The 15017-nt window shown below is 41.9% G+C and overlaps 1 protein-coding gene across 1 annotated transcript in view; it reads right to left on the bottom strand.

Moving 5' to 3' along the window:
* The window catches only part of LOC134815940 (uncharacterized), a 34891-nt gene extending 19874 nt beyond the window's left edge, over window positions 1–15017 (bottom strand). Inside the window, exons 1-9 of the mRNA XM_063824553.1 lie at window positions 14802–15017; window positions 14482–14652; window positions 14213–14379; window positions 13214–13292; window positions 5331–5414; window positions 5138–5203; window positions 4827–4993; window positions 4580–4664; window positions 1126–1277 (exon numbers count right to left, since the gene is read on the bottom strand). Of these exons, the coding sequence (XP_063680623.1) occupies window positions 1126–1277; window positions 4580–4664; window positions 4827–4993; window positions 5138–5203; window positions 5331–5414; window positions 13214–13292; window positions 14213–14379; window positions 14482–14652; window positions 14802–14957 (1127 nt within the window). The 5' untranslated portion in view covers window positions 14958–15017. The remainder of the gene's footprint in view (window positions 1–1125; window positions 1278–4579; window positions 4665–4826; window positions 4994–5137; window positions 5204–5330; window positions 5415–13213; window positions 13293–14212; window positions 14380–14481; window positions 14653–14801) is intronic.

Here is a 15017-nt window from a genome sequence, read left to right as displayed (position 1 = left end):
CTGTGTGTGTGTGTGTATGGGTAAGTGTTGAAAATACCTCATTATTATTCACAGCAAGCCTCGTTACAAGTTACACACTAGAGGAGATCCTATTGCACATGGTGTACTACAAAACATATTGTTATCAGGTACAATGTGGTTTATTATTGGCTCCTACCCTCACACACCTGACGCCTCCCCCCTTGGAGCAGTACACTAACTACACACTCTCTCTCTCGCTTACAAACCACTGGGTTAGTTAGGGTATATATTTAGAGATACGCCACCTGCAACCTTCAGTTAGATAGCTCTTCTAAACCGGCTAACTTGTCTGGCCTTATATTGTTATACCCTTTTAGTCAAGTTTTAAAATGTTATGAATTACAATTTATACAACTTATTTTAAAGTTAAACCGATTAGTGACTAGTGCTAGACTCGACTGCACTAATGATATTTTAGTAGCGATGATTTCGCTAGGGATTATTCCTAGAATGACATATGTGAAACTTTAAAAGCGGTAATATTTTCCACAGTATTATTGCAGTAAAATAACCATGATGTCATCTCCTTTTCCTGGTGATTAACGTTTTAAAAGGAGTATATAATTCATATCCCCCCGTGGGCCGGGACACAAATTTAAATGTGATATCAAAATCTTGGCAACGAGTTTTAAAATAGCTGCGTGTAATGTATATGTAAAGTTTAAAACGTGAAGCTGAAATATCAATTTCCTCTCTACCTCAATTGTAACCTCAAATGTAAATTACAGCTCAGTGATTTGATCAGGAGAGCGGGATGACTTCCCATTACAGCACGCTGGACAATGTGCGGACACGAAGGGTGTTCTAGAGGTAACAGTGCGAAAACCCACTCAAACCCGAACCTGGTCAACTGTGTCTAGTTTCAAACCAAACATACAGGAGTGAGACCAATAAAAGTGGTTGGCGGACCGAATCCCTACCGCTAACCCGTAACCGGTACCATAAAACTATTCGGACTATTGGTAGTTACTAAGGTAGTTACTAAGGTTGGTAGTCACTAAGGTTACTATTGGTAGTTACTAAGGTTACTATTGGTAGTCACTAAGGTTACTATTGGTAGTTACTAAGGTTACTATTGGTAGTTACTAAGGTTTAGCAACTCACTTAGCGAATCCCAGTTTCATGTTGATAAGGTCCTGGTAGATGACCTGAAAAGAAGGGCGCTTGCTGGGCTCACTGTTCCAACACTTCAACATTAACATGTACAAGTCATCTGGACACTCATCTGACTTGGGCAGTCGGTAACCACTGGCAACCTGGGGATAGTGACTATTAGTAACCACTGGCAACCTGGGGATATAGATAGTGACTATTAGTAACCACTGGCAACCTGGGGATAGTGACTATTAGTAACCACTGGCAACCTGGGGATGGTGCCGATTAGTAACCACTGGCAACCTGGGGATAGTGACTATTAGTGACCACTGGCAACCTGGGGATAGTGACTATTAGTAACCACTGGCAACCTGGGGATAGTGACTATTAGTAACCACTGGCAACCTGGGGATAGTGACTATTAGTGACCACTGGCAACCTGGGGATAGTGACTATTAGTAACCACTGGCAACCTGGGGATAGTGACTATTAGTAACCACTGGCAACCTGGGGATAGTGACTATTAGTGACCACTGGCAACCTGGGGATAGTGACTATTAGTAACCACTGGCAACCTGGGGATGGTGCCGATTAGTAACCACTGGCAACCTGGGGATAGTGACTATTAGTAACCACTGGCAACCTGGGGATGGTGCCGATTAGTAACCACTGGCAACCTGGGGATAGTGACTATTAGTGACCACTGGCAACCTGGGGATAGTGACTATTAGTAACCACTGGCAACCTGGGGATAGTGACTATTAGTAACCACTGGCAACCTGGGGATGGTGCCGATTAGTAACCACTGGCAACCTGGGGATAGTGACTATTAGTGACCACTGGCAACCTGGGGATAGTGACTATTAGTAACCACTGGCAACCTGGGGATGGTGCCGATTAGTAACCACTGGCAACCTGGGGATAGTGACTATTAGTGACCACTGGCAACCTGGGGATAGTGACTATTAGTAACCACTGGCAACCTGGGGATAGTGACTATTAGTAACCACTGGCAACCTGGGGATAGTGACTATTAGTAACCACTGGCAACCTGGGGATAGTGACTATTAGTAACCACTGGCAACCTGGGGATGGTAACTATTAGTAACCACTGGTAACCTGGGGATAGTAACTATTAGTAACCACTGGCAACCTGGGGATAGTGACTATTAGTAACCACTGGCAACCTGGGGATAGTGACTATTAGTAACCACTGGCAACCTGAGTATAGTAACTATTAGTAACCACTGGTAACCTGGGGATAATAACTATTAGTAACCACTGGCAACCTGGGGATAGTGACTATTAGTAACCACTGGCAACCTGGGGATGGTAACTATTAGTAACCAATGGTAACCTGGGGATATAGATAGTGACTATTAGTAACCACTGGCAACCTGGGGATAGTGACTATTAGTAACCACTGGCAACCTGGGGATGGTGCCGATTAGTAACCACTGGCAACCTGGGGATAGTGACTATTAGTGACCACTGGCAACCTGGGGATAGTGACTATTAGTAACCACTGGCAACCTGGGGATAGTGACTATTAGTAACCACTGGCAACCTGGGGATAGTGACTATTAGTGACCACTGGCAACCTGGGGATAGTGACTATTAGTAACCACTGGCAACCTGGGGATAGTGACTATTAGTAACCACTGGCAACCTGGGGATAGTGACTATTAGTGACCACTGGCAACCTGGGGATAGTGACTATTAGTAACCACTGGCAACCTGGGGATGGTGCCGATTAGTAACCACTGGCAACCTGGGGATAGTGACTATTAGTAACCACTGGCAACCTGGGGATGGTGCCGATTAGTAACCACTGGCAACCTGGGGATAGTGACTATTAGTGACCACTGGCAACCTGGGGATAGTGACTATTAGTAACCACTGGCAACCTGGGGATAGTGACTATTAGTAACCACTGGCAACCTGGGGATGGTGCCGATTAGTAACCACTGGCAACCTGGGGATAGTGACTATTAGTGACCACTGGCAACCTGGGGATAGTGACTATTAGTAACCACTGGCAACCTGGGGATGGTGCCGATTAGTAACCACTGGCAACCTGGGGATAGTGACTATTAGTGACCACTGGCAACCTGGGGATAGTGACTATTAGTAACCACTGGCAACCTGGGGATAGTGACTATTAGTAACCACTGGCAACCTGGGGATAGTGACTATTAGTAACCACTGGCAACCTGGGGATAGTGACTATTAGTAACCACTGGCAACCTGGGGATGGTAACTATTAGTAACCACTGGTAACCTGGGGATAGTAACTATTAGTAACCACTGGCAACCTGGGGATAGTGACTATTAGTAACCACTGGCAACCTGGGGATAGTGACTATTAGTAACCACTGGCAACCTGAGTATAGTGACTATTAGTAACCACTGGTAACCTGGGGATAGTGACTATTAGTAACCACTGGCAACCTGGGGATAGTGACTATTAGTAACCACTGGCAACCTGGGGATAGGTAACTATTAGTAACCACTGGCAACCTGGGGATAGTGACTATTAGTAACCACTGGCAACCTGGGGATAGTGACTATTAGTAACCACTGGCAACCTGGGGATAGTGACTATTAGTAACCACTGGCAACCTGGGGATAGTGACTATTAGTAACCACTGGTAACCTGGGGATAGTAACTATTAGTAACCACTGGCAACCTGGGGATAGTGACTGTTAGTAACCATTGGCAAATTTGGCAACCTGACAGTACAATACAATGTACAGACTGTATGTTGCCATTAACATTGGCAATCTGATAACAAATTAAATTAGTAACAATTGCACCTGTACCTACTCACCTACATACTTTGTTACTTTGATATTAGAATATTTTAAAATGCATAACTAACCACCCTTGAAGAGAAAATGTTTCGACGATTGAACACAAACTTTAATTAAAAACGAACCGTGCCCAGTGCGAGTTTCTCATATTAACAGCCAAACGGGCTGTGGGTAGAGTTACTTTTAATTAAGTCATTAACATGAGGCAGTGATCTAATTCAGAGAAGTGTATCTTCAGATAACATTCGGTGTAGATTAGGAGATTTTAGTAAATTCCATTGGACCAGGCTCAGCAGACATGTTCAAGTGGGCTACCCTAGATAACTAGTTGTTATTAATGATAGAGTGTGTTCGCATTGACCTGCTGTCTATAGAATACCGAGGGGAGAATACCAGTACATATTACTAATTCATGTCTGGTTTCACTTAACAGACTAATCTTCATACTAAATATACTAGTTGGGAAATATATTTAAAGAGATCATGTAAAATTCGCAAGTAATATCCCCGCAATTAATTGTAGCTATACGAGTAATAAATACCACAAATCCCAATCACATCTAATTGGAAAGGAAACCAAACAATATTATATTAAACAAACGCACACTTTCAGATCATAATTTCCGCGATAAAAAGGAAATAAACTCACACTTCGTTTTATCTGTCTGTTCTGGAAAGTACCGTACGGTGTCTTTCCTCTGGTGATAAATTCGTAACACAGGATTCCGTAACTCCTGATAGTTTGTTACGTTTTATTTTAGAATCAGTGTACAATACGAGAATATGTACGCAAAAAATTGTCTTCAAATAACGATGAAAATCAACCAACAGGGGATGTCTTCGACGTTAAATAAGTTAACAAAGTCAAAGAATAAGTTAAATGAGGGTAAACTGACCACACGTCGCTTGATTTAGTGAGGACGTTCTCGGTAAATACTTCCGGGGCAGTCCACCTAATAGGGAAGACAGTGGCCTTGCCTACCAAGTTACAATCTGGACTATCCGAGTAACGAGCCAGACCAAAATCACTGATCTTCACAACCCCTTGGATGTTTAGCAAAATGTACAACGGAGTTAAGGAAAACAGGCTATCAGCTTAGAATTGAAAAGATATTTAGGTAAAGGGGAGAAATATTAAGATTAGCTATAAAAGTTAGAAATAAATCATGCTGAGATAAAGATTTGTATAGCAAGTATCAAAGGATATATTTCTAGCAGCGATGTCACAGTGTAGAATGTCTTTACTGTGGATATGATCCAAGCCAGCAGCCACCTGACATAGAGCAAGTCAAGATAAAACAAAAATGCTTCTTCATCAAAATGGTTAAAGCCACGGGAAAACCAAAATATTGTTTCAGTAGACGAAAAGAAAGAATAAATCAGTGAGAATTTCGGTGAACCTCCAAAGCTTTGGCAACAAGTCTCTCGGTAGTTAAATCTGGATCAGTGCGCAGCACATCCAATATTGTTCTGTCCATTAGTTCCTGAGCACATAGAATTTGAAACACCGAGTATAATAAAGGCGATAAGTCTAAAATACTAGATTCTAAATAGTTTGATTTAGTTTGATGAGGACAAAAAACGTGGTAAAAACTATATTTATCAAATAGAAAAGCATCCCAATCAAGCTCAAAAGGAAATCGCGGCACGTGTGGAATCGAGATTTTTCCCATTCTCCACGACAAATTTGTTAATTGAGATTTGGCACAATGAAAACATTGATCAATTGTTAAGACAATTAATCTATATTATAGCTTTGTAACATACCTTTGCGAACACAATATGGACATAAACTCATGAGGGTAAAGGAGATATTTCTACGAACATATTGATAGTGAAAAACGTATGTAACAAAGGATGCCATAATGCTGGAAACATTACATGCCGCAACCTTTAAGTCGTACACACAAACCAACTAGCAAGTCATTACCCTACGAACCAGTCTACCCCTAATTCATAATTTTAATCGTGCAATTAATACATTAACTTTTGCTGCGATTTTCGAGATTTTCGCCACGATTTTGCCTAGTTGTCGCGGCGCCGCGATTTTTGGCCTAATTAATCGCGATTTTCTTTTGTCCTTGATCCCAATTTAGACCCCAATTCTAAAGACTGATTCTTTTGAAGAAGTGATATTATCTACAGTTTGGCCCACAAAATCCTCTCCGAACCTCCACGCGGTGTGGGGTGGGTGGCTCTAACGGGGGGTACATAGATCTTAAGCTATGTAAAGGAAGGGTTTAGCCATCTCTATATCATAGGAAGGCAATCATAGCCAAAACTAACATAGAATCGCAGCAAATCGGTCTCTCCCTCAGGCAACTTAACACTCTTCAGGTAGTTCACAGTTATCCTCTCAGATTCTTTTTCTCGTTTAACTCCCAGTTTTAACACCTAACCCAGGATTACACCTTACATGTTACACTCTTTATTAACACCTAACATAGGATTTTTATTTAGTGTAACTTCCGGAATTAACACCTAACACAGGGTTACACATTACGTGTATCACTCGGAAGTAACACCTAACTTAGGAATTTTCTTACTTTTAACTCCCGGAATTAACACCTAACACAGGGTTACACCTCACGTGTAACAATCGGATTTAACACCTAACATAGGATTTTATACTATTTTTAACTCCCGGAATTAACACCTAACACAGGGTTACACCTCACGTGTAACACTAGGATTTAACACCTAACATAGGAATTTTATTAAGAGTAACTTTCGGAATTAACACCTAACACAGGGTTACACCTCACGTGTAACACTCGAATTAACACCTAACATAGGAATTTATATTACTTTTCAACTCCCGGAATTAACACCTAACACAGGTTACACCTCACGTGTAACACTAGGAATTAACACCTAACATAGGAAATTTATTAAGAGTAACTTTCGGAATTAACACCTAACACAGGGTTACACCTCACGTGTAACACTCGAAATTAACACCTAACATAGGAATTTATATTACGTTTAACTCCCGTAATTAACACCTAACCTAGGATAACACCGCACGTGTAACACTAGGAATTAACACCTAACATAGGAAATTTATTAAGTATAACTTTCGGAATTAACACCTAACACAGGGTTACACCTCACGTGTAACACTCGATATTAACACCTAACATAGGAACTCATATTACGTTTAACTCCCGGAATTAACACCTAACCTAGGATAACACCTCACGTGTAACACTAGGAATTAACACCTAACATAGGAATTTTAGTAAGGGTAACTTTCGGAATTAACACCTAACACAGGGTTACACCTCATGTGTAACACCAGGAATTATCATATTTAATAGGTCGGTCGTACATAACCTAGGGCTAAGGAGATTGTACAGGTACTTCTCTGTTAGACAGGCTATAAGTTTTACATAAATAGAGGACTTATTCATTTGTAACGTATATAGGACGCTTTAAGGATCTACCCCACTAATCGGGATATAATCACTTCCTCTGGGAAATATCATTATAAGGACATCCTGAAGAGTACGGAAAGAGACAAAGCAGCCGCACACGCATCTGGTACCAAATCTACTTCCTAATACACGGAACGCGCGGTGACCAAGTCTAGACAAAAGCAGGACAAATACACCCTCGGTTCCAACAAATTACCAGAGCTAGCTGCGGACGCGCACGGACCGACACTTCATAGAACAAAGGAAATCAGGCGAAGGAAGAAAAAACGATATTATATATCTTATATTACTGATATTATTTCTCTACAGAACTCTTACTTATCTCGGCCTCCTAAAAACTTCAGAAAACATTTATCATATCACTCGATAGTTAAACTCGGCAAGATAGTCAGCTTTATAATAGAATAGGTCACACCTTTCAAACCTTCTCTCTTCCAGTATGTCGGATTTACGCAAAAGAGAGCGGGAGTCAGACGATTGGGATGAGTGGACGGTAGCTGGGGAGCAGCGGGCCGGGAAGGAGAAACAGCGTAAGGAGAAGAAGAAACAAGAGGAAGAAGAAAGAGCAGAGGAGAAAAGGAAAAAACAGCAGAAGGTGAACAGGAATAAAGGAGGAGGAACAGCATCGGAACGAGAATACATTAGACGGAAACGAGATAAGGACGGGCATGTAAATGTCATAAAAACTAAGGAAGGCATCTCACAACGAGTGCCCTCCTACAAACCCCCCTCCCTCAACAGGCCAGGTTCATCAAGGACGACTATAATAGCCGAGAAACAGGAGAAGTTCAAAGCAACGTACGCTGCTATTACGTATGTGAAGGAAGAAGACCAGACCTATGAGATCAAGGTCTCTCGTAAGGACAAAACACCCATGACGAGGATGAATCAGTGGGAGGTCCAGTTTAAGGTGTCTGAGGCTATACTTAGGGCTACGAAGGAAGGTAAAAGCGGAGAGGACATCGCTCACAAGGGAACCAGGTTATCACACATGCACCTGGCAATTTGTTGTACCCCAAAAGCAGGTCCCTTCTACAAAAAGGCCGTAAACGAGCTGGCAGAGTACGAGGCCTTCCTGCCAGGTGAAAAACCACCTGGTAGAATAATTCATACCCTCCTACCAGGACCAGCAGAAAGTATCCTGCCAAAAATAAACGAACATTTCGCTGCAGGGACATTTGGCGAGGTTCGCCAAAATCAGGTCAAGATTTCCAGGAAAGCTTGGAAACCGGACAATATGAACACAGGAAGCTGGAACGTGTACCTCGAGATTGACGAGGAGGCATTTGAGTGGTTACGGTCAAAAAACTGGATGTCCCCGATAGGACTTTTTATGGTTAGGTGGGGTAAACTCCCTGTTCGAGGTATAAGAGGGTACATTGCCCCAGACACGGACATTTCAGCCCTCAGGGATGAGCTGAAAGACCAGCAACCAGGACCGAGTGGAGTAGGGCATGATAACACGATAATAGAACAGACGCCAGAGCTGCAGGATATACGTTGTAGGTACGTCACAGGAGAGGATACGGGACTCCCCATCCCGCTTCTTGAGGAGAATGATTTGTTTACGGAACAACTCACCGTGGAACAGGAGAACGAGCTACTGCAAATCGTTGCGACAGCTCCACCCACGACCCCCACAACACCCAGGACGAGCACTCCCTTCAAGGAGGCACCACCAGCTAGGCAACACAAACTGAAAAAACTGATGAACAAAGACGGGAAAGCACAGTCGGACGTATCTGACGCCTCGGAGGGGGAGTCAGCATAACTTCCACGCAGTAATTCAGGGTTAGTACTAGATAGGCATTGTTTCTCTTTTTTATCATTTTCTATGGCTAGCACTTCTTCATTTCTTACCTGCATTACACAGGTTAACCTAGGTAAACGCATCACGGCCTCCTCAGCACTGTTAAAGGAGGTTAAACAACACGAGATTTTATTAATACAGGAACCTCAGCTTAGGAAAGGGAGTATTAGTAACGTCCCCAAAACTCACAAACAGTTCGTTCCCTTTAGTCAGGACAGAGCCAGAGTGGCTACTATCCTACCAAAGGATCTAGCTAGAAACTCTATGACACTAGGACATTTCTCCTCTGCTGACTCTATCTTTATTAGAAGTAGGATCAACAGCTCACTGTCGATTGTACTAGGATCACTTTACTTGGACCAAACACAGAACATTTCATCCGATATAATTGACAGGGTAGCACGGTTTACAGATAAGGAAAAGTTACCTCTGGTTCTAGGAGTGGACAGCAATGCTCACCACACGGCCTGGGGACACCCAAACACAAACAACAGAGGTCAACAACTTTTGCAGGTACTAAACGCAAATAATCTCATAATCTGTAACACAGGCACAACACCCACTTTTGTAGGCAGTAGAGGGAGTTCCTGTATAGATCTTACTATCTGCAATCTAGCAGGGATCAACTTAATCCATAACTGGAAAGTAGATCAAGGTAAATCACTATCGGACCACGAAGCTATTTGTTATTCCCTAGATTTAGGTAACAGAACAAGTTTTGCGTCACGCAGTCCGGCGAAATGTGACTGGCAACTTTATGAGACGCTAGTTTCCTCCTCATTCGATAACACCCCCTTCTGGTTTAAACCGGTTGTTACATCGGCGGATCTCGATGACAGACAGTTGTTTATCTCCAACACCCTTCTGCGCTCCTTTGAGCTAGCATGCCCTCTGACAAGAGGCACAAGAAGATCGACTGTACCGTGGTGGAATGCTGAACTGACGAAAGCCAAGCAGACGGCAAAAGCCCTGCGACGTAAATTTAACAGAAAGAGAAACAGCCCGGACTGGGAACTTTATGCTGAAGCTAACAGACGATATGCAAACCTCATCAGAACGGCGAAAAGACAAAATTGGAAACAATTCACAGGAAATATTACCAAGATCCCTGCTTTATCACGTATCCATAAAGTTCTAGGAAATAACGGAACACAAGGCTCGCTCAATAGTTTAAGGAAACCAGACGGTACTTTAACTAACTCACCCCAGGAAACTCTACAGGTACTCACCGATGCTCTCATACCATCGGACGGTAGCCCAGCCCTGCCAACACAGCAGAGTGCACCAGATGTTGCAATGATTCTCAAGATTACGGCACCACATCGCTTCAATCGGGCAGTAAAAGATCTTAACATGAACAAATCACCAGGTCCAGACGGAATTAGAAATGAGATGATCATAAAAGCTTGGAATAAAATAAAGGACCCTCTAAGAATGATTTTCCACCATTCATTAGCTCTAAGCTGTACACCAACCTCGTGGCAATCAACAACAGGTTGTGTAATCCCGAAGCCTGGAAAACCAGATTACACAAACCCCAAGGCATTCAGGATAATTTCACTAACATCCTGTTTCCAGAAACTTCTAGAAAGACTTATCCTCTGGTATCTCGAACAGGACCTCAAGATCCCAGCGAAACTTACTAAGAGTCAACACGGTTTCAGGAAAGGGAAATCAACAGAATCAGCAATACATATACTAACAAGGAAAATTGAGGACGCCGTGGCAACAGGAAATTATGCTCTTGGAATCTTTCTTGATATCGAACAGGCATTTGATGCAATTAGTTTTCAGGCAATCAAAGATGCACTGTTACAAGCAGGGATTCCGGAAACAATCACAAACTGGATCTACTACATGGTAAGTAACAGGATGATCACAGTCACATACTGTGGTCACGATACCACAAAGAAAGCAACTAAAGGAAGTCCACAAGGAGGAGTTCTGTCCCCACTTCTATGGAACATAACGCTGGACACTTTCCTCAGCTCACTAGGAATACACACTAGTTTTGTCCAAGCCTTTGCGGACGACCTGGTAATACTAATCAGCGGAATTTGTAAAACTACGGTTCAGGAAATTTCTCAACGGCATCTAACTAACATCAACAGGTGGTGTGCCAGTAAAGGTCTCAAACTTAGTGCGTTAAAATCTAAGGCAATCCTTTTTACAAATAAAAGGGATAATATGCTTACTAACCCACTAATGGTAGGTAATAATCAGGTTCCTCAGGTAACTGATACAGTCTATCTAGGAGTAACCATTGACAGCAAACTATCATGGGGGAAGCATATTCAGGTGAAATGTAACAAAGCGGTACAACATCTTCAGGCATGCAACAGAGCAGTTGGCAAAACGTGGGGTATTACACCTACAGGGACGAGATGGATATATAACCAAATTATTCTCCCTTCTCTAGGTTACGCTGCATTCGCATGGCAGCATAGAATAGACGAAGCCCAATACCTAAAGACCAAGATGCAGGCAATTCAGAGACACGCTAGTATCATGATATCAAGAGGACTCAAAAGTACACCACTAGAAAACTTGGAAATCATGGCAGGAATCAAACCCATTGATCTAAAACTCAAGGAACTGGCCATACTTTCAGCTCGGAGACTCAAAATTAACGGTAATTGGAATTCTAACTACCAGTTTAGCAGAACAGGAAACTGTAAGTCCCATGCATACAATCTGGACAAAGCTATGTCAACCATACCAGCGATGAAATGTAAAATTACGGACATTATCGAAACTACCACAGTTTTGGATCGGAAGTTTAAAACAATAATACAGGAGCGGTCTAAAGCAACACAGCAGGTCGGAATCACCCCAGCAACACATTGGGCTATTTTCACAGACGGCTCAAAAATAGAACAGTTCTCAGGTGCAGGTTACTGCGTAATAAGAAACGCAATCGAGGTCCAGAGACAAAGTTTCCACCTAGGCACTAATGCAACGGTATACCAGTGTGAACTGTTTGCTCTCAACACATCAGCTCACTGGGCAACTATCAATATTTCAGAACCTGGGAGTATAACATTCTTTTCAGATTCACAGGCAGCAATCCTAGCAGTCACACACCACACGGTCACATCTAACTTAGTTCTTGATACCATTAACTACCTTAACAAACTAGGACAAACCCACTCAGTCAATGTCAGGTGGGTCCCAGGACATGCAGGTATTCCAGGAAACGAAAGAGCTGATGAACTAGCCAGAGAAGGATCACTCACAATCGCTCTAGGTCCTGAACCCTTCATCAGCATATCCGAAGGAGCAATTAAGACGGCAGTAAAGGAGTATTTACACGGAATTCATCTTCGTAGATACAGGAACACGGCACTGAGCGAGAAAGGGAAAATACCACTAACAATCCTACTCACCAAATATAAATACAGGAATCTTGGACTTGCAGGAAATCATCAAAGATGGCTAACCTGGCTCTTCACAGGACATAGCCCCCTAGCCTACTTCCAATACAAGGCAAACAATTTCACATCCCCCCGTTGTGAACACTGTCCAGAAGAGGAAGAAACCTCGGAACACTTCATGTGTCACTGTATAGGATACATGACCATTAGGCTAAGAATTTTCGGTAATATATTTCTAACCTGGGAAGACATAGTATCAGCTAGAATTAGTACGGTTATAAAATTTATCGAGGCAACCAATAGACTACTAAAGGAGGATCTTTTCGAGGATCCCATTAACCACTAACACAAATAGGACATCTTACAGTTTTCTAGGCACTGACCGTCCCTGGAAGTCCCTGTCTCCCCATCGTTAACCCGTAAGGGGTTGCACCAGGGGCGGTGGTAACAGCACTTCAAGACTCTCGGAGTCTGTTGTCGATATCTATGTATAATATATTTATGGTATATAATTTGGGAGTCTCTCTCTCCAGCAGCAGGAGTTGGAGAATGGGGACGCGTTGTGAAAGCCACCGCAAGGAAGGCTTACAGTCGACGCCGACCAATCAAAAGAAGATCTACAGTTTGGACACTGAAGTATTAAAGTTGAGGCTCTTACTCACCAAAACATGGGCATGTCGCTTGTTGACATTCTGCAAACAAACTGCATATAAGATAACAATGTTGTTATGTTTCAAACTCCTGAATAGGTGAAAATGTTACCTGTGAATACATAGCGGGGGGGGGGGGGGGGGGGCAAAATTCAGTACCCATACGTTGGGTCTTATACCACCGCCGTGTTTTATATTTGAGAGTTGTTGCTTTGCAGAATGCAGATGGCATACTGTACCTACTTGTTCGAGGATTCCGTCACCAAAATTTGAAAGTTCGATTTTTGGGGGCCACGCCCAATCAACATTGAATCGCTTATACTCGTGTTTGTGAACATGTTAGAGACTCCGTTGTAACATATTGCAATAGGTCATTTAATCCGGAATATAATCTCAAAAAGATGGTACGAAACGGATTTAAAATGACGAAGTTATCAAGCAATTTGTTTATCTCGTTAGCAAAATTGATTGGGTAATCAATGATTAGCCCATTACAACACCATAATTGGGCGCTCTGCACGATTCCCATAATGCGGATGACGGATCTAGCCTCAAGCCAATTACCTGATCACACGTAATAAACATGCTTGTTATGCTTCATATCTCGGTCATCTGAGAAACTAGAACTCTCATTTTTTTCAGGACAAACGTAATTTAAATGGCCAAACACAATTCAATAAAATTTGACTCGATCCAACTATCCAAACTATCAAATAAATGCGAAAATGAACCTTCATTTGAAAAAAATGGACACGAATATTTTTCGACTTGACAAATTCCTCGAACCAGTGGTGGCAGTAAGTCATACCAGAAAGAATTATTTCAATTGGTCACTCAGTGACTGAGCTATTAAGGCCAATGTATGGATATTGACTTTTGGCGCCCCCTGTAGTAGATAGAATACAACAATATAATTGTACTGTTTCTTTTAAATCATTCAATACACTCACGATAGCGGAATTCTAAAAATATCTTACACAAAACCATAAATGTTTCGTTTGAGCCCCAAACCTCAATATTTCAGCTTCTCTTCTGAAATCTTTAACAGCTTGGTCCGAGCAATATGGATGGAGTGCTTTAATGGCAACTGGACAATTTTCCCAAGATCCTTGGAACACTGATGCAAACTTGCCCTTTCCAAGCATAATGTTTGTGTAGCGTAGACTGTTTTCGGGAACCTGCAATAGAAATTCATTAAGAGAATTATCAAATTTCTGTTCAATACTGACCATTGAGAAATGAGTTGATAAATGATACCAAACAAAAACAGCAAAGCTCACTTCATATGCTTTGAGAGAGTCCACTTTTTTCCGATAACTAAGAAGCTGTCGTTTCCCGGTGTCAATCTTCAAAAATGCAACTTCAGTGTCCATGAATATCATCCAGTTTTCACGGACTTCAAAACCACATACTCTTAAAAAATCTTCAACTCCAGGATTTGTGAAGAAAAACTGAAAATTTTATTGTTAGTTCATGAGCAAAGGTCAAATGTGAAATGTCACAAAACAATTACATACAATCGTATATCAGATCTAAAATTTAGTATTTGAGCACAATATCTAACACAAAATACTATATATTAGAATAGAAAGAACCTTACTGCAGTGTTTCTCTTAATTTTCTTGAATTTTGGTTTATCAGGGTTGAATAAAACATTTTGGATAAGTTTAAGGAGTGTCAGGGTAACATCAAGAAAATCTTCTTCTGCCTTGCACTCCCAGATATTTTCTATCGCTTGATCAACTGTAACATCCATAACGTAGGCGTCATATCAATTTCGTTTCTTCTTCATAGCAGAACCTTTGCTGCAAGTTAA

Source organism: Bolinopsis microptera, chromosome 5, assembly GCF_026151205.1.
Source record: "Bolinopsis microptera isolate Bmic1 chromosome 5, MBARI_Bmic_1.0, whole genome shotgun sequence".
Lineage (NCBI taxonomy): Eukaryota > Metazoa > Ctenophora > Tentaculata > Lobata > Bolinopsidae > Bolinopsis > Bolinopsis microptera.
Note: the sequence above shows the minus strand (reverse complement) of the source record. Positions and strands in the feature narration are given on the sequence as shown.